General features: G+C 39.8%; 1 protein-coding gene across 1 annotated transcript; it reads right to left on the minus strand.

Moving 5' to 3' along the window:
- Positions 1 to 2,309: 2,309 nt before the first annotated feature.
- On the minus strand, positions 2,310 to 26,430 carry LOC126471508 (molybdenum cofactor biosynthesis protein 1-like). Its single transcript, XM_050099729.1, has 3 exons — positions 26,235 to 26,430; positions 14,286 to 14,510; positions 2,310 to 2,760 (listed from the first exon to the last, which is right to left on the minus strand). Exons 1-3 carry the CDS (start codon positions 26,421 to 26,423, stop codon positions 2,611 to 2,613), a joined length of 564 nt encoding a protein of 187 aa, XP_049955686.1. The 5' UTR covers positions 26,424 to 26,430; the 3' UTR covers positions 2,310 to 2,610.
- Between the last annotated feature and the right edge of the window lie 610 nt (positions 26,431 to 27,040).

A 27,040-nucleotide genomic window follows, 5' to 3' on the forward strand; every position in this document is an offset into this window, starting at 1 on the left:
AATCCAAAAACCATGGTTTACTCAATGTTTGCTATTGCAAGCTATTGCTATTGCAACACAAAAGTGCCAGAGGCACCAGTAATGATATACAATTAAAAATACTAGAAAGTAAGGCACACCAGTTAGTACATGCTAAGACAAACACTACAAGTGTCTAAGACACTGCGCTCTCACACAACAAGTACGAGGTCTGAATACATTCCAGATATGATACACTAAACTGTTTCATTCACAGTGGCAATATACATACTCTCTCCCCAATAAACAGAATAATTATAACTCAATTGTTCACAAGTATATATTATGACTCTTGCCACAGCCATGCAGTCAGTATGCCACAGGCGTGCCATAGAAAGGGATCAGGTTCAATTCCTTGTAGAGCCGGGAAATTCTGCTCGGTGGACAGACTGGAATAGGGTACACTCTGCTTGTAGTTCCAGCTGAGGAGATACTCAAGTGAGAAGTAGTGTCTTCAACTTCTGGAAGTTGATAACAGCCTGGAGAGTTGTATACTGACCCCCTAACTCTCCATAGATATATAGTAGAGGACATCTCTCGAAGAGCATTGCGTGGTCTTCTGGGCCCAATGCAGAGTTCCTTTATCAATGTATATTGTATATCACCACTTGTACACACTCATCAGCACAGTACCATATTGTCTCTTCACGTGGAAAATTTTTATTCCCTTGTTTGCAGATCAACATTTTTCCTCTTCTTCTTCTTCTTCTTCTTCTTCTTCTTCTTCTCTTTTTTTTTTTTTTTTTTTTTTTTTTTCCCCCCCCCCCCCCCTTCTTGTACCACACATATTCCACATGGTTTATGCTCACTCCTTCAATGATACTGCCCATCCTTCTCTAGTGTGCGAGTTGTCCCTGCTTTCCTGCGTGTTTGTTGGTTTAAACACCCTTGTTTCAAAAGAGAGTGACAGCTTAGATACAGTCTTGTCAACATTTTGTATTTTTATTTAGCAATTATTGAATTATTGTTTGAGCCTTATAGGTGAATGTCACAAGATATTGTCAACCACTGCATTCACTAGATTGGAATGGGGTTCATGGTAACTTATCAGTTCATTTTTTAAGTTGCTGTTATCTTTTTCATCCTATCTTGGACTAGCTTTTCCATACTCCCACTCTATTTTACGTAGTCAAACAGTTATCTGCCCTTGCAAACTTGCTCCTTTACTACCAAGTTAACTAATACTGGGCAGCCTAACAGAAGTTCCAATATCCAATCTTTCACCACAATTCACCTACACACACTTTTCACTCACTGATTTTCTTTTTTCAATGTCATAAATATTTTGCTTTCACAGACTGCTGTGCTTTGAACATAAAATTGTAGGAAAATCTGCCTCACATGTCAGTTTTTTTTTTTTATATTAAAGAATATGTTCCTTGCTTATTCCTATCTGCTTCTGATACATTTCCATTCTCACTTTTATTTTGTTTCGATCCATTTCTTTTTTCTTTGATAGACAAGTCAAACAACAATGGCAATATGTTGCAGCCCCCTGTGTTTCACCCTACTTACTACGAACTTACTTTTCTTAGCTTCCAATTTTATTAGTCATTTGGTTTTTAAGATACTTAAATTAATTGTTTGACCCTGTATTTTTATATCTTATTTTACCTTCGGTTGATAAAGGATTTCTGGTATGCTCACAAAGAGAGAGCTGATTCTTCCCACCCCCCACCCCCCTTACCTTGTCCTGAAACAAACTTATCGCCAAGTATCTTGCAGTTTTTTTCCTATTATTAATCTCTTAGTCTAGTCATCAATTTAAAAGTGTCAGTTGTTGGTCCCATTGTCTAATAATTTGTACATTTATACACATGACGTTCCAATTTTTATTTGGAACATATAGACTCTGATAATCATGAATCACAGTTCAAATGGCTCTGGGCACTATGGGACTTAACATCTGAGCCAAGGCACGATTCAAACCTGCGACCGTAGCAGTCGCGCAGTTCTGGACTGAAGCGCCTAGAACCGCTCGGCAATGGTGGCTGGCGAATCATAGTTACCATCACATGGACAGAAATACTGTGTTAACTTTATTACAACCTAGGGACATAGCTAAAAATGTCTTCACATAATTTCCAGTCCTGATTACTTTCCTTTAATTTAATCTCACAAATATGTTAGTGTAACATGATGTTGACAGAGGCAAATTATATATACTCACAAATTATTTAGCTAGAGGTATCTGGTTTGTATGTCTGGGAGGGAGGAGGGTGCAAGCTGAAAACTTCAAGAAAAGATTACTCATTTCATACCTGCTGGATTTAACTGCAGTTTATCTCTTCCATATACCAACCACATACCTAATGTGCATGGCAAACAGTTTGAAAGTATTATTCTATACTCAGCATTTGGAACTATCAGTTCCTTCATGAGAGAGGAAAGAGGGATAAGTTTCTGAAGGTCTGAAAGGTCACTCGGACTCCACAACTAATGTGAGGACAAGAGGAACAAATGTGTCTATAAGAAGTTTTGGAATTTCACCTCCTGAAGGTAAAATACTGATCAGTCTGTCAGTCTTCTAGTAATTTTATGGTTTCCTTGCATGAATTTTCACTTGGACATGATTATTCTATGTTTCATCACTCACCTGAGAGATATCTCTGAATTCCCAAAGAGACACACCTTCAAATTGCCATCAGCTGTTATCGGTAAACGGTTGCACGTGCCACAGAAGTGTTCACTCATTGAGGTAATAAATCCCACACGTCCCTTGAAGCCCGGGACATGGTATGCCTGCAAAAAGAAATTGTAAGAAAATAGCTACTGCTGTTGTGAAAATACTATAAATGTGTTGCTCACCAAGTGGAGGAAGGAGAAAATGTGCATTAAGGGGAGTTTGAACGCCCTATCCTGACAATGTTAAATTTAGTGACTTAACTTCCCCGTACTTCAGGAACAACTGTAGCCATTGACAAGAAACTTTTACAGGACATTAAACTATATGTTCTGAGTCTTACAATAATTGCATTTCAGCCACTGCTTTTGGAAATACAATTTTTTAATTACACAGTTAAAATTTTGTGTACTTTTTTGTATGTTATTCTAAATAATTTTATTTATACATAACATTATGTTCTTCTTTTAGTTCAGAAGACTCAGGATACGTATGTCATTACTCCCTGAAAATTTGAATTCGCTACTTGAACTAGTTTCTGAGATTTAGGGAAAAATGCAAGAGAAAATGTAAATTTTCAGGAAGAGTTTTTAAAGTTTTAATAGACTGTAACTCAATATATGCTTAACATTTTATTTTTAGTCACTCAGAAGCACCCTGCACCATACTGTATATCATCCTCTTGATCTTTTTTAAGTTTTTTTTGTTTTCTTCTTTCTGGACTCCGTAGTGGCCAACTGTGCTGCATACTCTGCTTTACCATTGCAAACCGTGTCCATCCATTCAAATTCTCTGATGCAGTTTGCTCCAGAATTAATTCCCATATGTTGTAGCACTTTCACGCTACCAATGTTGCCATCATTAAAAGCAATAACAGCATGACTGACCCCCACTTTAGTGTCTTCATTACAAGAAAAACATTTTTTGGTCTACATCTACATCTACATCCATACTCCTCAAGCCACCTGACGGTGTAGGGTACCTTGCGTACCTCTATTGGTTCTCCCTTCTATTCCAGTCTCGTATTGTTCGTGGAAAGAAGGATTGTCGGTATGCAGCTGTGCGGGCTCTAATCTCTCTCATTTTATCCTCATGGTCTCTTCATGAGATATACGTAGGAGGGAGCAATATACTGCTTGACTCCTCAGTGAAGGTATGTTCTCGAAACTTCAACAAAAGCCCATACCGAGCTACTGAGCGTCTCTCCCGCAGAGTCGTCCACTGGAGTTTATCTAACATATCCGTAATGCTTTCATGATTACTAAATGATCCTATAACGAAGCATGCTGCTCTCTGTTGGATCTTCTCTATCTCTTCTATCAACCCTATCTGGTACGGATCCCACACTGCTGAGCAGTATTCAAACAGTGGGCGAACAAGTGTACTGTAACGAAATTCCTTTGTTTTGGGATTGCATTTCCTTAGGATTCTTCCAATGAATCTCAGTCTGGCATCTGATTTACCGACGATCAACTTTATATGATCATTCCATTTTAAATCACTCCTAATGCATACTCCCAGATAATTTATGGAATTAACTGCTTCCAATTGCTGACCTGCTATATTGTAGCTAAATGATATGGGATCTTTCTTTCTATGTATTCGCAGCACATTACACTTGTCTACATTGAGAATCAATTGCCATTCCCTGCACCATGCATCAATTCGCTGCAGATCATCCTGCATTTCAGTGCAATTTTCCATTGTTGCAACCTCTCGATATACCACAGCATCATCCGCAAAAAGCCTCAGTGAACTTCTGATGTCATTCACAAGGTCATTTATGTATATTGTGAATAGCAACGGTCCTACGACACTCCCCTGCAGCACACCTGAAATCACTCTTACTTCGGAAGACTTCTCTCCATTGAGAATGACAGGCTGCGTTCTGTTATCTAGCAACTCTTCAATCCAATCACATAATTGGTCTGATAGTCCATATGCTCTTACTTTGTTCATTAAATGATTGCGGGGAACTGTATTGAACGCCTTGCGGAAGTCAAGAAACACAGCATCTACCTGGGAACCCGTGTCTATGGCCCTCTGAGTCTCGTGGACGAATAGCGCGAGCTGAGTTTCACACGATCGTCTTTTTCGAAAACCATGCTGATTCCTACAGAGTAGATTTCTAGTTTACAGAAAAGTCTTAATACTCAAACATAATACATGTTCTAAAATTCTACAACTGATCGACGTTAGAAATATAGGTCTGTAGTTCTGCACATCTGTTCGACGTCCCTTCTTGAAAACGGGGATGACCTGTGCCCTTTTCCAATTCTTTGGAACGCTACGCTCTTGTAGAGACCTACGGTACACTGCTGCAAGAAGGGGGGCAAGTTCCTTCGCATACTCTGTGTAAAATTGAACTGGTATCCCATCAGGTCAGCGGCCTTTCCACTTTTGAGTGATTTTAATTGTTTCTCTATCCCTCTGTCATCTATTTCAATATCTACCATTTTGTCGTCTGTGCGACAATCTAGAGAAGGAACTACAGTGCAATCTTCCTCTGTGAAACAGCTTTGGAAAAAGACATTTAGTATTTCGGCCTTCAGTCCATCATCCTCTGTTTCAGTATCTTTTTGGTCACAGAGTGTCTGGACATTTTGTTTTGATCCACCTACCACTTTGACATAAGAGCAAAATTTCTTAGGATTTTCTGCCAAGTCAGTACATAGAACTTTACTTTCGAATTCATTTAACGCCTCTCACATGGCCCTCCTCACATTACATTTCGCTTCGCGTAATTTTTGTTTGTCTGCAAGGTGTTGGCTATGTTTATGTTTGCTGTGAAGTTCCCTTTGCTTCCGCAGCAGTTTTCTAACTCGGTTGTTGTACTACGCTGGCTCTTTTCCATCTCTTACGATCTTGCTTGGCACATACTCATCTAACGCATATTGTACGATGGTTTTGAACTTTGTCCACTGATCCTCAACACTATCTGTATTTAAAACAAAACTTTTGTGTTGAGCCGTTAGGTACTCTGATATCTGATTTTTGTCACTTTTGCTAACCAGAAAAATCTTCGTACATTTTTTTAATATTTCTATTTACGGCTGAAATCATCGATGCAGTAACCGCTTTATGATCGCTGATTACCTGTTCTGCGTTAACTGTTTCAAATAGTTCAGGTCTGTTTGTCACTAGAAGGTCTAATATGTTATCACCACAAGTCAGTTCTCTGTTTAACTGCTCAAGGTAGTTTTCAGATAAAGCTCTTAAAAAATTTCACTGGATTCTTTGTCCCTGCCACCCGTTATGAAAGTTTGAGTCTCCCAGTCTATATCCGGCAAATTAAAATCTCCACCCAGAACTATAACATGGTGGGCAAATCTACTTGAAATATTTTCCAAATTATCCTTCAGGTGCTCAGCCACAACAGCTGCTGAGCCAGGGGGCCTATAGAGACATCCAATTACCATGTCTGAGCCTGCTTTAACCATGACCTTCACCCAAATTATTTTACATTTCGGATCTCCGTCAATTTCCTTCGATACTATTGCACTTCTTATCGCTTTAAACATGCCTCCCCCTTCACTGTCCAGCCTGTCTCTGCGGTATACATTCCAATCTGAGTTTAGAATTTCATTACTGTTTACATCTGGTTTCAGCCTACTTTCTGTCCCTAGTACTATGTGGGCATTGTGACCGTTTATTAATGAGAGCAGTTCTGGGACCTTTCTATAGACGCTCCTGCAGTTTACTATTAGCACATTAATATTGTTATTCCCTGCTGCATTTTGTCTATTCCTACCTTGCCGCATCTCAGGAGGTGTCTTGTCGGGCCTAGGGAGGGAGTTCTCTAACCTAAAAGACCCACATCTGCACTCCACACATACTCCGCTACACTTGTAGCCGCTTCCTGCATGTAGTGCACGCGTGACCTATTCAGGGGGACCCTACATTTCTCCACCAGATAGCGGAGGTCGAGAAATTTGCACCCCAGATCTCCGCAGAATTGTCTGAGCCCCTGGTTTAAGCCTTCCACTCGGCTCAAAACCAGAGGACCACTATCGGTTCTGGGAATGATACAACAAATAGCTAGCTCAGATTCCACCCCACGAGGCTTTCCGCCTTCACCAACTCCTCTAACCGCCTGTACGAACTGAGGATGACCTCTGAACCCAGACGGCAGGAGTCATTGGTGCCGACATGAGCAACAATTTGCAGTCGGGTGCACCCAGTGCTCTCTATCACTGCCAGCACGGCCTCCTCCACATCTCGGATGAGACCCCTGGCAAGCAGACAGAGTGAACACTGACCTTCTTCCCCGACCTTTCCGCTATTTCCCTAAGGGGCTCCATCACCCGCCTAACGTTGGAGCTCCCAATAACTAATATACCCCTCCCCCCATGTGCCTGCTCGGACCTTGCTGAAGGAGTGGCCACATGTCCACTCACAGGCAGAACGGGCGATGCCACACGGCCAGCCTCCACACTGACCCTCCGCCCCATGCGCCACGAATGCCGCTGAACCCGCCACTCCCCTTGGGAAGAGGGTGGCCCAACTGCGCCCGGTACCCGCAAAGATGTCTTGACAGCAGGGTCAGTGGGTGAAGCATGTAACACCTGGGGTGTACCATGCAATGCACCAGACTCCCCACTGCTGCTACACTCTGAGGCAGCAGCCTGAAGATGGCTAACCGCGGCTTCAATACATTCAGCTGTTCGCGAACAGTGGCCAGCTCCTCCTGTGTCCGTACACAGCAGTCACACATCCTATCCATCCTAAGAAATCAATTTACTGTAGAGAGTTAATCAACTTATAACTAGACTGCTAATTCACTAAAGGCGGCTGATAGTTGACTAAACTGTGGTTACTAGACACTTCCTGTAGAAAACAATGAAAATAGCACTACCTGTCTCTGGACTGTATTGAAAACAAACACTAGCACTACTGGCACTATGGCTGACTAAACGGACTCTCTCTGACTGTATTCAAAACAAACACGAAATCTATGGAACACTATTACTAGCACCCGACAATTAAAGCTTCCTAAAAGCAAAAACACACGGAAAAAGAAGTGACAAGTAAGAAAAATAGAGTTAATACTTAAATTAGCATAGCTCGCTGCACAGCAGACGTGACCCAGATGGCAGTTACGATGACACTGACACAATGTTGTTGTTGTTGTGGTCTTCAGTCCTGAGACTGGTTTGATGCAGCTCTCCATGCTACTCTATCCTGTGCAAGCTTTTTCATCTCCCAGTACCTACTGCAACCTACATCCTTCTGAATCTGCTTAGTGTATTCATCTCTTGGTGTCCCTCTACGATTTTTACCCTCCACGCTGCCCTCCAATACTAAATTGGTGATCCCTTCATGCCTCAGAACATGTCCTACCAACCGATCCCTTCTTCTGGTCAAGTTGTGCCACAAACTTCTCTTCTCCCCAATCCTATTCAATACTTCCTCATTAGTTATGTGATCTACCCATCTAATCTTCAGCATTCTTCTGTAGCACCACATTTCGAAAGCTTCTATTCTCTTCTTGTCCAAACTATTTATCGTCCATGTTTCACTTCCATACATGGCGACACTCCATATGAATACTTTCAGAAGTGACTTCCTGACACTTAAATCTATACTGGATGTTAACAAATTTCTCTTCTTCAGAAACGCTTTCCTTGCCATTGCCAGCCTACATTTTATATCCTCTCTACTTTGACCATCATCAGCTATTTTGCTCCCCAAATAGCAAAACTCCTTTACTACTTTAAGTGCCTCATTTCCTAATCTAATTCCCTCAGCATCACCCGACTTAATTAGACTACATTCCATTATCCTTGTTTTGCTTCTGTTGATGTTCATCTTATATCCTTCTTTCAAGACACTGTCCATTCCATTCAACTGCTCTTCCAAGTCCTTTGCTGTCTCCGACAGAATTACAATGTCATCGGCGAACCTCAAAGTTTTTATTTCTTCTCCATGAATTTTAATACCTACTCCAAATTTTTCTTTTGTTTCCTTTACTGCTTGCTCAATATACAGATTGAACAACATCGGGGAGAGGCTACAACCCTGTCTTACTCCCTTCCCCACCACTGCTTCCCTTTCATGTCCCTCGACTCTTATAACTGCCATCTGGTTTCTGTACAAATTGTAAACAGCCTTTCGCTCCCTGTATTTTACCCCTGCCACCTTTAGAATTTGAAAGAGAGTATTCCAGTCAACATTGTCAAAAGCTTTCTCTAAGTCTACAAATGCTAGAAACGTAGGTTTGCCTTTCCTTAATCTTTCTTCTAAGATAAGTCGTAAAGTCAGTATTGCCTCACGTGTTCCAGTGTTTCTACGGAATCCAAACTGATCTTCCCAGAGGTTGGTTTCTACTAGTTTTTACATTCGTCTGTAAAGAATTCGTGTTAGTATTTTGCAGCTGTGACTTATTAAGCTGATAGTTCGGTAATTTTCACATCTGTCAACACCTGCTTTCTTTGGGATTGGAATTATTATATTCTTCTTGAAATCTGATGGTATTTCGCCTGTTTCATACATCTTGCTCACCAGATGATAGAGTTTTGTCAGGACTGGCTCTCCCACGGCCGTCAGTGGAATATTGTCTACTCCGGGGGCCTTGTTTCGACTCAGGTCTTTCAGTGCTCTGTCAAACTCTTCACGCAGTATCATATCTCCCATTTCATCTTCATCTACATCCTCTTCCATTTCCATAATATTGTCCTCAAGTACATCGCCCTTGTATAGACCCTCTATATACTCCTTCCACCTTTCTGCTTTCCCTTCTTTGCTTACAACTGGGTTTCCATCTGAGCTCTTGATATTCATACAAGTCGTTCTCTTATCTCCAAAGGTCTCTTTAATTTTCCTGTAGGCGGTATCTATCTTACCCCTAGTGAGATAGGCCTCTACATCCTTACATTTGTCCTCTAGCCATCCCTCCTTAGCCATTTTGCACTTCCTGTCGATCTCATTTTTGAGACGTTTGTATTCCTTTTTGCCTGTTTCACTTACTGCATTTTTATATTTTCTCCTTTCATCAATTAAATTCAATATTTCTTCTGTTACCCAAGGATTTCTACTAGCCCTCGTCTTTTTACCTACTTGATCCTCTGCTGCCTTCACTACTTCATCCCTCAAAGCTACCCATTCTTCTTCTACTGTATTTATTTCCCCCATTCCTGTCAATTGCTCCCTTATGCTCTCCCTGAATCTCTGTACAACCTCTGGTTCTTTTAGTTTATCCAGGTCCCATCTCCTTAAATTCCCACCTTTTTGCAGTTTCTTCAGTTTTAATCTACAGGTCATAACCAATAGATTGTGGTCAGAGTCCACATCTGCCCCTGGAAATGTCTTACAATTTAAAACCTGGTTCCTAAATCTCTGTCTTGCCATTATATAATCTATCTGATACCTTTTAGTATCTCCAGGGTTCTTCCATGTATACAACCTTCTGTCATGACACAATAAGATTATTGAACGACTCATTGGGATTTTGAGTCTGACAATGCAGACACTTCTTCAATAATTCAGGATTGCCAGGTCTCTGTAAACAGGTTTTATGATATCCACAACTGCTGCTGGGATAGAATGTTTATGGCTGTATGACCTGTTTGAGTACTGGGCATTGCGGTAATTGCACCATGAACCAGATCTAGGAGGGCAAAGATGGTGTACTGGTTTATCATCAGCTGACAGTCTCTGGAAGAAGGTAGCCCATACTGCCTGCTTCATTTTCAACAAATCCTCAGTATTATTTCTAATGGCAATCTCATAATACTGTTGTACTTCATCAATCATTTTGTCTGTCAGCCTGCTTCTTATGGTCTTACCACCTGAAAGTTTCTTGTCTCTCAAACTTTGTTTCAACTTCCTCAATCTGGTACCCATCCTCTTCTGGACATGACCAACTCATTCCAGTTCTGTGATAAACTTCTCACCATAAGGCTGAGTGGCTACTACACTGTTATACGAATTTGAGTCTGCATAACCTAAGAACTTAGTGTAACACACTCCCCTTTAGTTTACAGATCGATTATAAATTTCAACAGCTGCACAGGCCTCCGTACGACTAGTTGTCCTTCATAATTTCTGTCACAGATATGCCCTTCTTCATTCCCTGATTTATACTTATAACAATTTTTGGTTAAAATCTGGAAATCTATTAGCTTTCCAGTATCCACACTGGTCACTGTAGCAACAGAATTCTTAGAACTGCAGCTGCGCTTCTACCAAGTGCCCCAAAAGCTATGTCAATCATACCATCGTTTATTTCAGCAGCTTCATTTGCAGCACCCTTAATTGACTCACATGCAGTGGATTTCACAGCAGCTCCAATAAATCCTGCATACTTGTCCATTTTACAAAGTGGGTGTGGCATATACATCACGAAACACATTGTTTCTGCTGCAGTGTGTCCTTTGCCAATAGCTCTCAATCCATAAAACCACCTAACATTTATGTCAAAATAATTATCTTTACACTTATCAGAATTCCAAAATGAATGAGTGTATTTACAACTGGCAGAATTAATGATAAGTTTCCTGGCTAGTCCATTTGATACCTTAATGTCTTCATGTAAACTAACTGGCCCTCCACATACATACAGCATACACATTCACATAACACCCCTGTTAGGATGTGTAAATGTATCAGAATATAACCTAACCTACCGTTTACATGAGTTTTGTTTTGAGATAACTGTGTTATCACTATGTTTTATTTTAATCTTCGAAGCACTAATGGGTGTTTCTCTAGATACTCATGAGTTTGCCAGTATTTCATTGTCTGTAACTTCACACACCACATGCTGAACACAATGTTTCTCTTTATTCAAAAATTTATTACCATGAAACCCACATTTCTTAAAAACACTTCATTTTGGAGTCATACTTTTTGAGAGATTTACCAGTCTATTCGTCACTTTTCCTCGGAAAAACGTTAGCACTTCGATATACAAAGCATGTTTATACTATGAAAAGATACGATACTATTTTTGACAGTGCTACCAATACAAACACATAATTTAACCTTTATAACACAGCAATCCACAGCTTTCTACAGGGTAGTCCATTGATAGTGACCGGGCCAAATATCTCACGAAATAAGCATGAAATGAAAAAACTACAAAGAACGAAATTCGTCTAGCTTGAAGGGAGAAACCAGATGGCGCTATGGTTGGCCTGCTAGATGGCACTGCCATAGGTCAAACTCATATCAACTGCATTTTTTAAAAATAGGAACCCCATTTTTTATTACATATTCATGTAGTACGTAAAGAAATGTGAATGTTTTAGCTGGACCACTTTTTCACTTTGTGATAGATGGGGCTGTAATAGTCAAAAATGGTTCAAATGGCTCTGAGCACTATGGGACTTAACTTCTGAGGTCATCAGTCCCCTAGAACTTAGAACTACTTAAACCTAACTAACCTAAGGACATTACACACATCCATGCCCAAGGCAGGATTCGAACCTGTGACCGTAGCGGTCGCGCGTTTCCAGACTGTAGTGCCTAGCACCGCTCAGCCACTCCGGTCATCTGCTGTAATAGTCACAAACATATAAGTATGTGGTATCACATAACATTCCGCCAGTGTGGACGGTATTTGCTTCGTGATACATTACCCGTTTTAAAATGGACAGTTTACCAATTGCGGAAAAGGTCAATATCGTGTTGATGTATGGCTATTGTGATCAAAATGCCCAAGGGGCATGTGCTATGTATGCTGCTCGGTATCCTGGACAACATCATTGAAGTGTCGGGACCATTCGCCGGATAGTTACATTATTTAAGGAAACAGGAAGTGTCCAGTCACATGTGAAACATCAACCACGACCTGCAACAAATGATGATGCCCTAGTAGGTGTTTTAGCTGCTGGGGCAGCTAATCCACACATCAGTAGCAGACAAATTGCGCGAGAATTGGGAATCTCAAAAACGTCGGTGTTGAGAATGCTACATCAACATCGATTGCACCCGTACCACATTTCTATGCACCAGGAATTGCATGCCGATGACTTTGAATGTCATGTACAGTTCTGCCACTGGGCACAAGAGAAATTACGAGATGATGAAAGATTTTTTGCATGTCTTCTATTTAGCGATGAAGCATCATTCACCAACAGCGGTAACCTAAACCGCCATAATATGCACTATTGGGCAACGGAAAATCTACGATGGCAGCGACAAGTGGAACAGCAGCGACCTTGGCAGGTTAATGTATGGTGTGGCATTAAGGGAGGAAGGTTAATTGGCCCCCATTTTATCCATGGCAATCTAAATGGTGCAATGTATGCTGATTTCCTGCGTAATGTTCTACCAATGTTACTACAAGATGTTTCACTGCATGACAGAATGGCGATGTACTTCCAACATGATGGATGTCCGGCACATAGTTTGCATGTGGTTGAAGCAGTATTGAACAGCACATTTCATGACAGGTGGATTGGTCGTCAAAGCACCATACCATGGCCCGCACGTTCACCGGATCTGACGTCCCCGGATTTCTTTCTGTGGGGAAAGTTGAAGGATATTTGCTATCGTGATCCACCGACAATGCCTGACAACATGCGTCAGTACATTGTCAATGCATGTGCGAACATTACGTAAGGCGAACTACTCACTGTTGAGAGGAATGTCGTTACACGTATTGCCAAAGGCATTGAGGTTGACAGACATCATTTTGAGCATTTATTGCATTAATGTGGTATTCACAGGTAATCACGCCGTAACAGCATGCGTTCTCAGAAATGATAAGTTCACAAAGGTAAATGTATCACATTGGAACAACCGAAATAAAATGTTCAAATGTACCTAGGTTCTGTATTTTAATTTAAAAAACCTACCTGTTACCAACTGTTTGTCTAAAATTATGAGACATATGTTTGTGACTATTACAGCGCCATCTATCACAAACCGAAAAAAGTGGTCCAACTAAAACATTCATATTTCTTTACGTATTACACGAATATGTAATAAAAAATGGGGTTCCTATTTTAAAAAACACAGTTGATATCAGTTTGAGCAATGGCAGCGCCTTATAGCAGGCCAACCATTGGACCAGCTGGTTTCCCCCTTCGAGCTAGACAAATTTCGTTCTTTGTAGTTTTTTCATTTGACACTTATTTCGTGAGATATTTGGCCCGGTCACGATCAATGGACTACCCTGTATATAAAAAATTACCGATTTTATTAGGTCTTGAAGTAATGCATGTAAAAATTTTAACATTTTCAACTGGTGTAGATTATATTTTAGAAAATAAAATAAAATACTTCCCACGCAAGTTTATAAGTAATATACATATCATTTTATTTGGAAAATTGCAAATTTTATAATCAGATAAAAACACGAAAAAGTGAAAAAGAATGTTTTCCCCTTCTAACTCCCCTTAAAGTTATGGAAATGTGCAAGCTTTCGGAGCCAGTGGCTTCTTCTTCTGGCAGAAACAATGAAGGGGAAGGAAAAAGGAAGAAAGAAAAGGATTGTCAAGGTTTAGGAAATGGGGAGAGTTGCAGAAAAGCTGCAGAGAAACCCAGGCCAGGACAGACTTACTGAATGGGATGAGAAATATGTAATTAAACCAGTCTATCTCTCATACCACCAGCAGATGTGAAGTATTCTTGTGATTGGAAGTAAGTCATAAACATTAAATTATTTTCAATGTATGTTCATATGTAATACTGCACGTACCTTTGAGGTATCATTGGGCCCATTGGGAAGAGGATCAAAATCAGGCCACTGCTTTCTAATTATTTGGAGCATTTCACTAAATGAGACCATCTTCCCATCATTCCATTTGTTGCCGCTGGAAGGCATGTACTCGATAAATCTTACATCAACATTTTTCTCTTTTGTTAACTCCACAAAACTGCACACTTCATCTTCATTAAAACCTCGCATTACAACACAATTTATCTGTGGAAGAAAGACACCATTAAAAACTTGATATCAGATAAAGCATGATTTAAACAGAGTTTGAAAGACTTTTTGATAGGCAACTCATCCTACTCTATAGATGAATATCTTAACAGTGGCTGTTGGGCCAGCTTAAATAAGAATGTCTGTTAGATTTCAGTTCTGAGAGCACCTTGTCATAACAGTCAAGATTATGTACTTTTTGTTTGATAAATTTATTAATAGTGCATAACAATGTTTCAGTTTGACAGTGTATCAATTCTGAAAATATTAGCTGTTCCAGTTTGTATTGTATTCACCTAGTTTGACAATCTCCTGACAAATGATCAGGGTATTCAAATGTTTTATATTTTTTATGTTATACTTTCTGGCATGTTACTCACCCACGAGAATCATCTCATTTTTTGGGTCTTGGAACAAAAGCTGAATCTAATCTAATCTAACCTACAAAATAATGGTTCTACAAGTCTGCTGTTATATTTGTATACCTCACTGATTCTGTAAAATTAATCTTTTTCTCTCTTTTTAGAGAATGTGGGAATTTATCTTAGCATGCCAAGCTGTTAACCATCTTAACAACTTACGAAAATTAAACTACATACATCTCCAATCTTTTTCCCCACTCCAACGCACCAAAAGCTTATGTGTTTAATGGGTGGTGTATTTCCCCCCCCCCCCCCCCCCCCCCCCGCCCGCTGCCTGCAACACAACATCTACACTATACAGTGAGCGCCTATCTATCCTTTTCATAATACTGTCGTTACCACCTTGCCAAGAGGCATATCGTGGAGTAATCCGAAGGGCTCTACTAATTTGTACAAGAGGAAGGAGAGCACAATCTCAATGTAAGTTTTTAGAAAACTGGTATGTGCATTACTTCTGCTTACCTTTCAGAAAAGACACGGTATGCACTTCATTTAGCAAGATGAGTAATAAACAATATTAGCGATACTGCATCAAACTTGTTCACTTTCATCTTTGGATTAAACATTCGATTTCAGAGAGTACAGAATTTGGGAGAATCAAATTTTGGGGATATGTGGAACTGGGACAATGGCATATTTTTTACCCATTCAACAAACTAAGCACTGCTGATTGCTACTTTTATTGTGTCTGCTGCTGCAATGCATATATGAAACTGTAAGTGCAGCATCTATGATGGAATAAAATGTTATATAAATGAAACAAACAGGCACAGTGAAATAGAGTAGTATGGCTCATCATTTCGGTCTCACAGATTAGCAGGTGTTGACTTGAAAGATAATACTTAAGAAGTTGAATCCAAAGGAGAGGATGTACCATATTTACTCAAATCTAAGCCGCATTTTTTCCGGTTTTTGTAATCCAAAAAACCGCCTGCGGCTTAGAATCGAGTGCAAAGCAAGTGGAAGTTCTGAAAAATTTTGGTAGGTGCTGCCACAACTAACTTTTGCCATCGAATATATGTAGCGCTACACAGGCATGCTTCGTAGGCACAAAGATAAATACTGGCGCCAAAACCTCTGCGTCAGTAAATAGATTAAAAAAAAAGGTTGAAGACAATTTTCATACATTATCCAACGAAGTAAATATAAATTCCGCATTGTTCATCTTCGAATGTAGCAGAACTTCAATGTATTACGAAAATCCGACTGGCAAGACTGTTTCGGATGTTTGCCAATATGGCCAACTCTACGTTCTGAATTTTTTCCTACCTGTGAGAAGAGATGGTTGCTTATAGGAACCTGATGAAATGTGAATCACATGCAGTATTCTCTTCATCATAAGAGTAATACGAATATAAACATGTTGCCACGTATTCTTTCGTGTTTGCTGCTATCTTATTTAAATCCTGTCTGCCTAATAAACTACGAAACTAGAGTGAGACAACAGCAAATGCGGAAGAATATACGTATCGTGTCATGTTTATATTCGTATTATTCTTATGCCTAATAGTGATACAGTCAGAAATGAAGCACGGCAACTGACTAGATTTTTATATCCAAGATGACTCTAATTTCTGTGCAGAATTTGATGTACTAAAGAAGCGGCCGCAAAGATTTTCAAATGGAGATAAATTTTCGCCTAACTCTCGTTCAGAACATGTTCTATCATACGCAGTCTATTATTTGGTTCTTGTTGATCATTATCAAAGAAAGCAGCAGTGTAAGTGACAACAAATAGTCTCTTGCCATTGTTTCGTTAATGAGACGATTTCCCTCTCTTTTTTTTTTTTTTTTTAATTGTAGACGGTGGTAGCGTGCATAAAAGCAAGCCATGCCGCGAGCGACGACAGGCCGCAAACACGCACTATCAGAATGCGACAAACAATGCATGACACAGTACAGTAATGTATTTACAGCTTAGAGTGACATAAACGCCTATAACAAGGAAAACAGCACTTATCAGATCAAAGCAAAATAAGCAATTGATTCAAACCAGACGAAGCACGTGAAAAAGGAAGGGTACCAGTATAAATACGGACGGAGCGCCTGACACATAGCAAAGGCTACCTGGTAAAGCTTAAGTGCTAAGCTTTCGACTCGAACCAAACTACTGTAGCTGTATCGTCATTCATTCGACCTAAATTTTGTATCATATTACAATGGACTGACTTTGTTTCGATTTGGAGGTGCGGCCTAAAACTTTTCTCTCCCCTTGAACTTTGAGTCTCAAATTTCAGGTGCGGCTTAGATTCGGGAATTTTTTTTTTTCCTTCCTTTATTTCGAGTCTCATTTTTCAGGTTTGAGTGCAGCTTAGATTTGAGTAAATACGGTAGGTGGTATTTCAACTAATTCTGACTATGAAATAAAACAAAGTACAGCAGGGAGCTCTGACGAATCAAAGAGCAGCAATGAAGATTCTGATGAATAGTAAAGTATGAGTTAAGAAATAAGATGCTACTGAGATCGTAAATTTTTGTTGTGTTGATGAATCTGTTAACAAACATATTCAAAAATGCACTGAAACATTGGCACATGTAGTGTTGGGAGGTGATAAACTGTCATTACGGTTAGAGGAGCTACGTATTTCTTGCTGTTCTACTCCTACATGACACTGTATCTGTAGGTATAGAATGAATCTTCACTGGCTAGAGAAATGGGTAACACAATTTTACAAGTCTCTGCTGTCATGTAATCTCTTCAGGGAAATCATGACTGTACTAAGATTTGGTTTTTGGTTGACAAGGTCAGAGTCATTAACAAATGCAAGGCAGCTACCATGTCAGTCCTAGAAGAGAGAGACGTAGGAAACTGTCAAAGCATGTACATTCCCGGTCCATATGTTTGTGGTGATGTAATAACCAAGTAATACTGAAGTGTGATCCAAGTCGCACAAATATGGCTTTAATAATAACCTCCGAACAATATGCCTCTAAGGACTCAACAAGACAGAACACTGATGTGCACATTACAAACTAGAATCACACAGAGAGACAGTCAGCACTGTTCCACACCTATATATGTGCGAGTCGCCAGCAGATGGCACGGCAGGGACCGCGCCACATGCTTGGCTTCCAGAGACGGCATCCAGCAGCCAGCCTGCAGTGATCAGTGGGTGACCAATTTAAAGACGCATGTACGGCAACACCACTCTCGGTGCACTCACACTGACACGTACTAGTAGCACGATACAGCAGTGATAAGCAGTAGTACCCCTCCTGTCTTGCGCGCCTTTTATCTGGCTCTACAATTTACTTTCCTAGACCCACACAAATGCCTGATCCTCCTAATTCAATTTGCTCTGCAGACTATTTAAAATTCACAAAGACAAAAAGGAGCCACAATTGCACTTTGTGTGCCAGTTACTTTCCAATACATTGCCACCAGCTGATCTTATTTAAGAATACTCAACTTTCGTAGCCATACTTACAGCACATCCTTTGCTTCCTGACCTAAATCCAAGTTAACTACCAGCCCCCCTACCCCCCCCCCCCCCACACACACATGCCACTCCCCCACCCCTCTCCCCTCCCCCCCCCCCCCCGCCAATCAGCTAGTTGTGTGCTGTTATCTTACGTCACACCCTAGTCTATGAGTGCCCAGCTGTCTGTCGCCTGACCCCTCTACCTGCACCCCTAGCTAGCCCACAGATGGCTCCCCACTCTCCCACGAGCCACTAAATGCTTCCCTCCAAACCCCTTCCATCTCTCTCCATCCCTCACATTGCCTCAACCCACCCCATCCTACCCCACTCTAAAGCCCCACCTCACTACAGAACACTCACCATGGGCCAGTAAAGAGCTGGCAGTTGAGCGACCACAACATAAGGAGACATGCATGCGCGCGCGCGTGTGTGTGTGTGTGTGTGTGTGTGTGTGTGTGTGTGTGTGTGTGTGTGTGTGCGCGCGCGCATGTTTTCCCTACAGCTAGAAAAAGAAAGTGCATTCTGGAAGCTCGCCAAGCAACGTACCTTTTAGTTTGGAAGGTAGAAGACGAGGTACTGGTGGAAGTAAAGCTGTGAGGACGGGTCGTGAGTCGTGCATGGATGGCTCAGATGGTAGAGCACTTGCCCACAAAAGGCAAAGGTCCCAAGTTTGACTCTTAGTCCGGCACACACTTTTAATCCGCCAGGAAGTTTCATATCAGTGCACACTCCACTGCACAGTGAAAATCTCATTCTACATACCTTTTGTTCGTGTGCCTATCGATGAGACAGTGCTTCTGCCTTTTGGTGAGCCATCTGCTTTATTCCTAAATAATTCGTAATTTTCAACAGAAACTTTCCGTACGTTATTATTGCATCCTACATTACAATATGCAATTTCCACAATATGTGGTCATCTGTGAATATAATGGGGGTAACAAGTGTAGGAGACCAAAAACTGACTGCAGTAGGCAAGTTCAAGTTTTTGTACGCTGCAGTAGTTACGCAGAGGTGAAGAGGGTCACACAGGATAGGCTAGCATGGGCAACTCCATGAAACCAATCTTCAGATGGAAGATCAAAACAATAAAAACATTTGATTCAGCATACACCAGACTCCAAACAGCGTACACAACCTGTATGCTCAGAAACACAGAAAATCATATTGGTTCCATCAGCAGGAAACTTCAGCCCGTAATTGTTATGGAACACTGCGGCGATTTTGTTCATTAATAAAAACCAAAACTGGGGAGTAATAAGAGAGTATTGTTGTAACTTCTTATCAACCTCGTGACCAAAATACATATTATGAAGACTGGTAAATTGTTATTTTAAAGGGGTCACTCCAAAGCGCCACGAAAGTATTTGAGCAATGTATAAAATTAGAGAATTGGTGCACAATATTGAAAGCCTATCTACATTATCTATATCTGCATGACTAGTCTGTAATTCACAATTAAATGCTGGCAGAGGGTTCAGAGAACCACCCTCAACCTATTTATCTACCATTACACTCCCCTACAGCATTTGCGGAAAAACAAACACTTCAATATTTCCGTACAAGCTCTCATTTCTCTTATTTTATTACAATGATCATTTTTCCCTATGTAAGAGGGCTCTAACAAAATATTTTCACATTCGGAGGAGAAAGTTGATGATTGAAATTTTAAGAACCTGCTCCAGCAAAATGCTTTTGCTTTAATGACTGCCACCCCAATTCACATGTGATATCTGTGGCATGCACTTTCCTGTTTCCCAATAATACAAAATGAGCTGCCTTTCTTTGAACTTTTAAATGATGTCCTCTGTCAGTCCTATCTGGTACGGATCCCACACCATGCAGAATACTCCAAAAGCGGACAGACAGGTATAGTTGTAGATAGTCTCTTTAGTAATCCTAATCTTCTAAATGTTTTACTATTAAATCACAGTCTTTTGTTTGCTTTCCCACCGCATTATCTATGTGAGCATTCCAATTTAAGTTATTTGTAAATGTAATTCCTAAGTATTCAGTAGACTTCACAGCCTTTAGATCTGTGTGAATTATCATGTAAACAAAATTTAGTAGATGCCTTTTACTACTCATGCAGAAGACATAACAATTTTTATTATTTAAGGTCAGTTACCACTTTTTGCATCATATGGATAGGTAGCCTAAATCATTTTGCAGTTCATTTTGATCATCTGATCACTTTAAAAGACAGTAAATGATTTGCAAGACTGTAAATGATAGCATCATCTAAGAGGACTGCTCAGATTCTCTCTTAAATTGTTAATGTAGATCGGCAACAGCAGGTGGTCTATAACACTTCCTTGAGGAATGTCAGATATCACTTCTCTTTTACTTGACGATTTTCCATCAATTACTATGAACTGTGACCTTTCTGACAGGAAACCACACATCCAGTTGTACAACTCAGACAATACTCCATAGGCACACAATATGATTAGAAAATGCTTGTGAGGAACTGTTTCAAAAAGTCTTCTGGAAATCTACAAATATGGAATCAATTTGAGATCCCCAGTCAACAGCACTTATTACTTTGTGTGACTAAAGAGCTAGCTGTGTTTTAAAAGGTCAATATTTCTGACTCTATCTTGGCTATTTATCAATGAATCATTATCTTTGAGATAATTCATAATATTCAAACACAATTTATGTTCCAAAATCCTAATGCAAATCAACATTAGTGATATGAGTCTGTTATTTAGTAGATTACTCCTCTTTTCTTTCTTGAGCATTGGTGTGACCTGAGCAACTTTTCAGTCTCTAGGTATGGATCTTTATCAAATGAGCAGCTATATATGATTTCTAATGGAGCTATTGTATCAACATTCTCTGAAAGAAACATAAATGGTTTATGACACTGAGGAGAGCTACTACTAAGTTACTCACAGTTGCAGTTGTTCTTGATTTGAATACTGCAATATTTACTTTGTTGTCTTTGGTGAAGAAATTTCAGAAATCCGTGTTTAGTAACCCTGCTTTAGTAGCACTGTCATCAGTAACATTACCACAGCTATTGCGCAGTGAAGGTATTGGTTGTGTCTTGCCATTGGTGTACTATACATGCAACCAGAACCTCTTTGGATTTTCTTCCAGATTTCAAAACGAAGTTTCACTATGGGAACTATTAAACACATCTTGCACTGAAACCCACCCTAAGTTTCGAGCTTCAGTAAAACATCGCTAATCTTGGAGATTTTGCATTCTTTTAAATTTTGACATGCTTTTTTTCATTGCTTCTGCAGCTGAGTTTTGACATATTTTGTGCACCACCCTTTTAATTTATTTTGTATCCTTTCAATTTATTTGGTATATATCTCTTAATTGATGTCGATACTATTTCTCTGAATTCAAACCATCTCTGGTCTACACTTACATAGTCAGACTTGAAGGAGTAGAGACTTAGTAGAGACCATCTCCTTTGAAGGCATCAAGTTAATTTTTATCTGCTTTCTCATTAAATGCCCTATTGTGTAGGGCTAAAAATTAATAGAGATAAGGCAAACAGAATGTGCAAAGTAAGTGGAAATTACTCGTCTCTTCCCCGGTTACATTGCAATAGAAGATACTACAAGATGTTGACAGATGCCATATCTCGGTAGCTTTATATGTAATAATGAGGTCACAGATACAGAAATCACCAGCAGAACTGGAAAATCAGCCCATATGGCAATTAGGTCTGTAATATGTCAACAAAGCTTTGACTGTACTCCTTTATCGTTTATATGTGTGAGACTTGGAAAATGTCAGTAAAATCAGCACACAGTCTCCATATTTTTCACCAACAATGCTAGAGATGAATTCTGAAGATGTTAACCCAACCAAGTTACAAACGATGAAGTGCTGAGAATACGAGGTCTACACAGCCTGCACAAAATTATTGTTGAAAGAAGACTGAAGATTGCAGGTTATGTTCTACGCATGTAAGGTGGAAGAATCCCAAAATCACCACTGTTGTTGAAATCAATGGACAGATACAGATGTACAGGAAGACCTTTTAACACCTGGAACTTTTGCAATGAATCTTCAATGCACGGACACAAACTTGGAGGAAGGTGAGAACTTGGCAGCTGATCGAGTGAACTAGTTGAAAGCAGTTCCTTGTATGGTACACAGCAAATCTGAGTAAGTTAGTAGTAAGTAAGTAAAGTAAGTACAACTGGGGATTTTGCAAAACTGTTGGATGATCGATATTATTGTCTAGATTTGACACTGTTGGACTTCTACCTTTTCCTTGATGTGTATTCTTCAAATTGTGAGTTTTATGAGAAAGCTGATAGGTACTTACCAATCAACCTTCCCTCACACGAACTGACATTGTCTCTTTATAAATTCTACTGTGCTAACAATTATCTACTGAGATTCCTCGACTAGGTCTCCGCAGCTCAAATGAGCCAGTTTCTTTTAAATTTCTGTCTTTGGCTATAATTGTCTTCCAAGTATGGTGACACAACATCCTGTCATGAAACTTTTGCCTTTACACTTGTTTACTTTTCTGGACACTGCCTTTTTCTGCACTGTGCACCAAATACACTATGTGAGTAACGCCCAATCTCCAACAACCAATCGTGAACTGTAAACAGTTGTACACTCTACCAGGGCACATAACAAACAATTAACATTTGTGTTTTAGTGTTCTAAGCTGTGAGGTCATCAGCGGACAAATAATTTAGTACCTATTCCTGGACAGCCGGAGTGGCCGTGCAGTTCTAGGCGCTACAGTCTGGAGCCGAGTGACCGCTACGTTCGCAGGTTCGAATCCTGCCTCGGGCATGGATGTGTGTGATGTCCTTAGGTTAGTTAGGTTTAATTAGTTCTAAGTTCTAGGTGACTGATGACCTCAAAGTTAAGTTGCATAGTGCTCAGAGCAATTTGAACCTATTCCTGACGTGCTGTTGTTTGGAACAACAACTGACATGATCCAAAATATTACTTTCTTTTATTATAGCTTCACTTTTATTTTGTCTAATGATTACTAATTTCAGTATCAAATTCCATCATCAAGCCACTATATGATCAGAAAGCATCGTGTATCATTAAAATATTGTTTAATAAACAGATTACCATTATATCATCATTCCTTAAAGTAATGTCCAAAGTGGAAGGACAGATGATTAATTTTGAGTATATACAAAAGTCAGAGTACTGAACCGGATATGAAAGAAGGAAAACCAGAAGGGCAGTGAGAGAAGGGGCCTTCTATCACCTTACTTCCTTAATATGTTCATCAAGGAAGTGATAACAACAACAAAGAAAAGATGACAAGAATCAAAAGGTAATTTCTGGAATACTCCAAGGAAATGTGATAGGACCATTACATTTACAATGTATATAAATGATCCAGTAGAAAGTGTCAGAGGCTCCTTAATATCGTTCACAGGTATTACACTTGTCCATAAGAAAGTATCAACAACAGAAGACAGCATCAATTTGCACAATGACCTGCAGAGGATTGGTGAATGATGCAGGCTCTGGCAGTTGACCCTGCACATAAATAAATGTAACATATCACACACACACACACACACACACACACACACACACACACACACACACACACAGAGGAAAAGAAATCCAATACTGTACAACTACACTATTAATGACAAATTGCTGGAAACAGAATCTACCATAAAATATCTAGAAGTAACTATCCAGAGCAAACTTAAAGTGGAATGACCACATAAGACAGCAATAGAAAAGCAGATGCCAGACTAAGATTCACAGGAAGAATCTTAAGTGAATGTAAATTACCCCTGTGTCCTTACCCAGTACGACTGACAGAAGAGAGAAAGAAGATCCAATGAAGTGCGGAGTGTTTTGTCACAGGATCATTTAGTCACTGTGAGATCATTACAGAGATGCTCAGCAACTCCAGTGGTAGATGCCATAAGAGAGCAGTTGTGCATCACGGAAAGATTTACTACCCAAATTTCGAGAGAGTAGTTTCCGAGAAGAGTCTGACAACATAATAGTTTCTCTCATATACAATTCACGAAATGATCACGAGAAGGAAATTTGAGAAGTTAGAGATAATACAGAAGCGTACTGACAGTCATTCTTCCGAAGCACTGTTCACAAATGGAACAAGGCAGAGGGGATCAGTTGGTAGCATGAGACGTACCCCCTGCCACACACAGTTAGGTGGTTTTTGGAGCATGATGTCGATATGGAGACTTAATTGCATGCATATACACTGCAGATTGATGACATCGCAATAGTAAATCAGAGTAGGAACTAAATAAAATGTTTCAGGCCTTAAATCAAGAAATGGTAAAACTAAAGCTAAAAATGAATACAAAGAAGACAAAAGTTATGGCTACAGACAAGAAAGGAGGTGGAGGTAGGACTGACACAAGAACAGGCAATGAGCAACTCAAGAAAGGAACTGAAATTCACTATCTCAGTAGCATTTTGCAAGAAAACAACCAATATTTCAAGGCATTCAAGAAAAGAATAGCACAGGTGAAGAGTTCCTTCCAAAATAAGAAGAAGCTGCAACTGAATAAACATATCAGCTCCCACATTAAGAAAATATTTGTAAAGACCTTTGTGTGGAGTGTTCTGACACACAGATGCAAAATCTGTACATTAGAAAAGCCAAAGGAAGCTCACCTCAAACCTGTTGAAATGTGGTTCTGGAAGAGAAGTACAAGAACTAGCTGCATTGACAGAAAAATTAAAGGAAATAGGAGAGAAGAAAGAACCACTGAAAGTTATAGGCCAGAGCAAAGCAAAATACACTGGACACTTAACTGGAGATGATAATCTTTTAAAAAACATTTCTGAAGGCAAGATCGTAGGTAAGAAAACAAGGGGATGACTGAGAACATCCTACTTAAACAATATGATCAATGAATGGGATTTTCTTCACACATGGAGATGAAGACAACTGCTGAAGAGAGGAAGCTGTGGCTGCAGAGACAAGGTTTAACCTTTTGGAAGAGTAAGGACAAACTAATACAAAATATGATTCTGCATGGCAGCTACATGTGGAATAAATGACAACTTCTTGTGTGCATTCATCAAGTCACTTACCCCAGTAGGTGTCTTATCTACTAAAAGTAAAGGTCACTGTTGTGCTTTCAATAGATGTGAACTGCACCCTGAAAATGGTATGTCTAGTTTGCAGTTGTACAGAAGCTTTTTATTTTGCAAAATGGTTCAAATGGCTCTAAGCACTATGGGACTTAACATCTGAGGTCATCAGTCCCCCAGACTTAGAACTACTTAAACCTAACTAACCTAAGGACATCTCTGACTGAGGCAGGATTCGAACCCGCGACCATAGCAGCAGCACGGTTCCGGATTGAAGTGCCTAGAACCGCTCGGCCACAGTGGTCAGCTTTTATTTTGCAAAGAAATTTTTGATAATAAGATGAACTGATGCTGGTACTTGCTACTGAAACCAGTAGTACTTAGACACAACAAAAGTGTGACTATAGAATTAAGAATAATTTTTCCAAACAATTGAGTATTTTTTTCAAAACAACACCACAATAGAGGAAACTTACTTTAAACTAAAGACACAAAAGAAAAAAAGAGAAACTATAAAGATCTTGAGTCTCATAAGACTCTCTTTGGAGGAAAATATAAGACATTTAATTGGTAAACTTGCAAGGCATACTTTTTATGTTGTATAAACTACGAAACTGTTAGCATCGTCAGCTAAAATTTACTTCTTCTGTCTTAATATACCTTCCTTCACTTACAGCTGCAGTGTGGAGACAGGGGTGAGGGTGGGAGCAGGGATGGGGGCGAGGGTGAGGGCGTACTGCTTTAAAATGGTGATTCTTGTATTGATATTCTTAACAACAGATTTATATCTTTTGCTTATGAAAGTCTGCATGCGATGACAGCTGCACTAGTAATACCTTCACAGGGTCGTATTCAAGTTGCAAGGCTAGATCTATGCCAGCCATGACACGCTCCCAGCCTTTCCTCCTCGTGATCTGGTTGTAGCGTTGGGACTGCAGGGTGTCTAAGCTGATGTTCAGACCGTCAAGCCCTGCCCTCTGCAAGGCAACCAGCTGTCTTGTCAATATGAGGCCATCGGTTGTCATTAAGACACTTTCGAGATCTTTTATTTTCTTCAAGGCACCTGTGAAACAGCAAATTATTCTAAACAAACTGAAACAAATAATTTGTAACATTGCTGTTGCATATGAAACAAAACTCCAGTTGATAAATTGAAAATACAAATTCCTTAAAAGTTAACTGTACATTTGCCCTAATACAAAGAGATAAGAAGGGTTAATAAACTGAATTGAAGAATGCAAGTTAAGATAGCAATGAAAAAATAATTAGAGGCATAAGATCACCTACTGCAACAGGGAAATGGGAATCAATATGAACCATTACCCAGCTACTGTCAACTGATTCCATGTCTCCATGCACACTGTATAAACCACTGTGGGTTTGTCCGACACAGTACATTGTTGTACCACCTATTATGGTTTTTCCCCATTCAATGCTCATGTGGAGTGTGGGAAGAATGATTCTTTAAATGGTTCTGTGCATGCTGTAATTAATCTTGCCTTCATGGTCCCTATAGGAGTGATACATATGTGGTTATTGTATAATCCCCAAATACCTCGCTTAATACAGGTCCCTGAAATTTCATAAGTTGGGTTTTGTCATATATTTGGCGTCTATCTTCACTTGTCTGGCATTTCCAATT

Source organism: Schistocerca serialis, chromosome 3, assembly GCF_023864345.2.
Source record: "Schistocerca serialis cubense isolate TAMUIC-IGC-003099 chromosome 3, iqSchSeri2.2, whole genome shotgun sequence".
NCBI classification, from domain to species: domain Eukaryota; kingdom Metazoa; phylum Arthropoda; class Insecta; order Orthoptera; family Acrididae; genus Schistocerca; species Schistocerca serialis.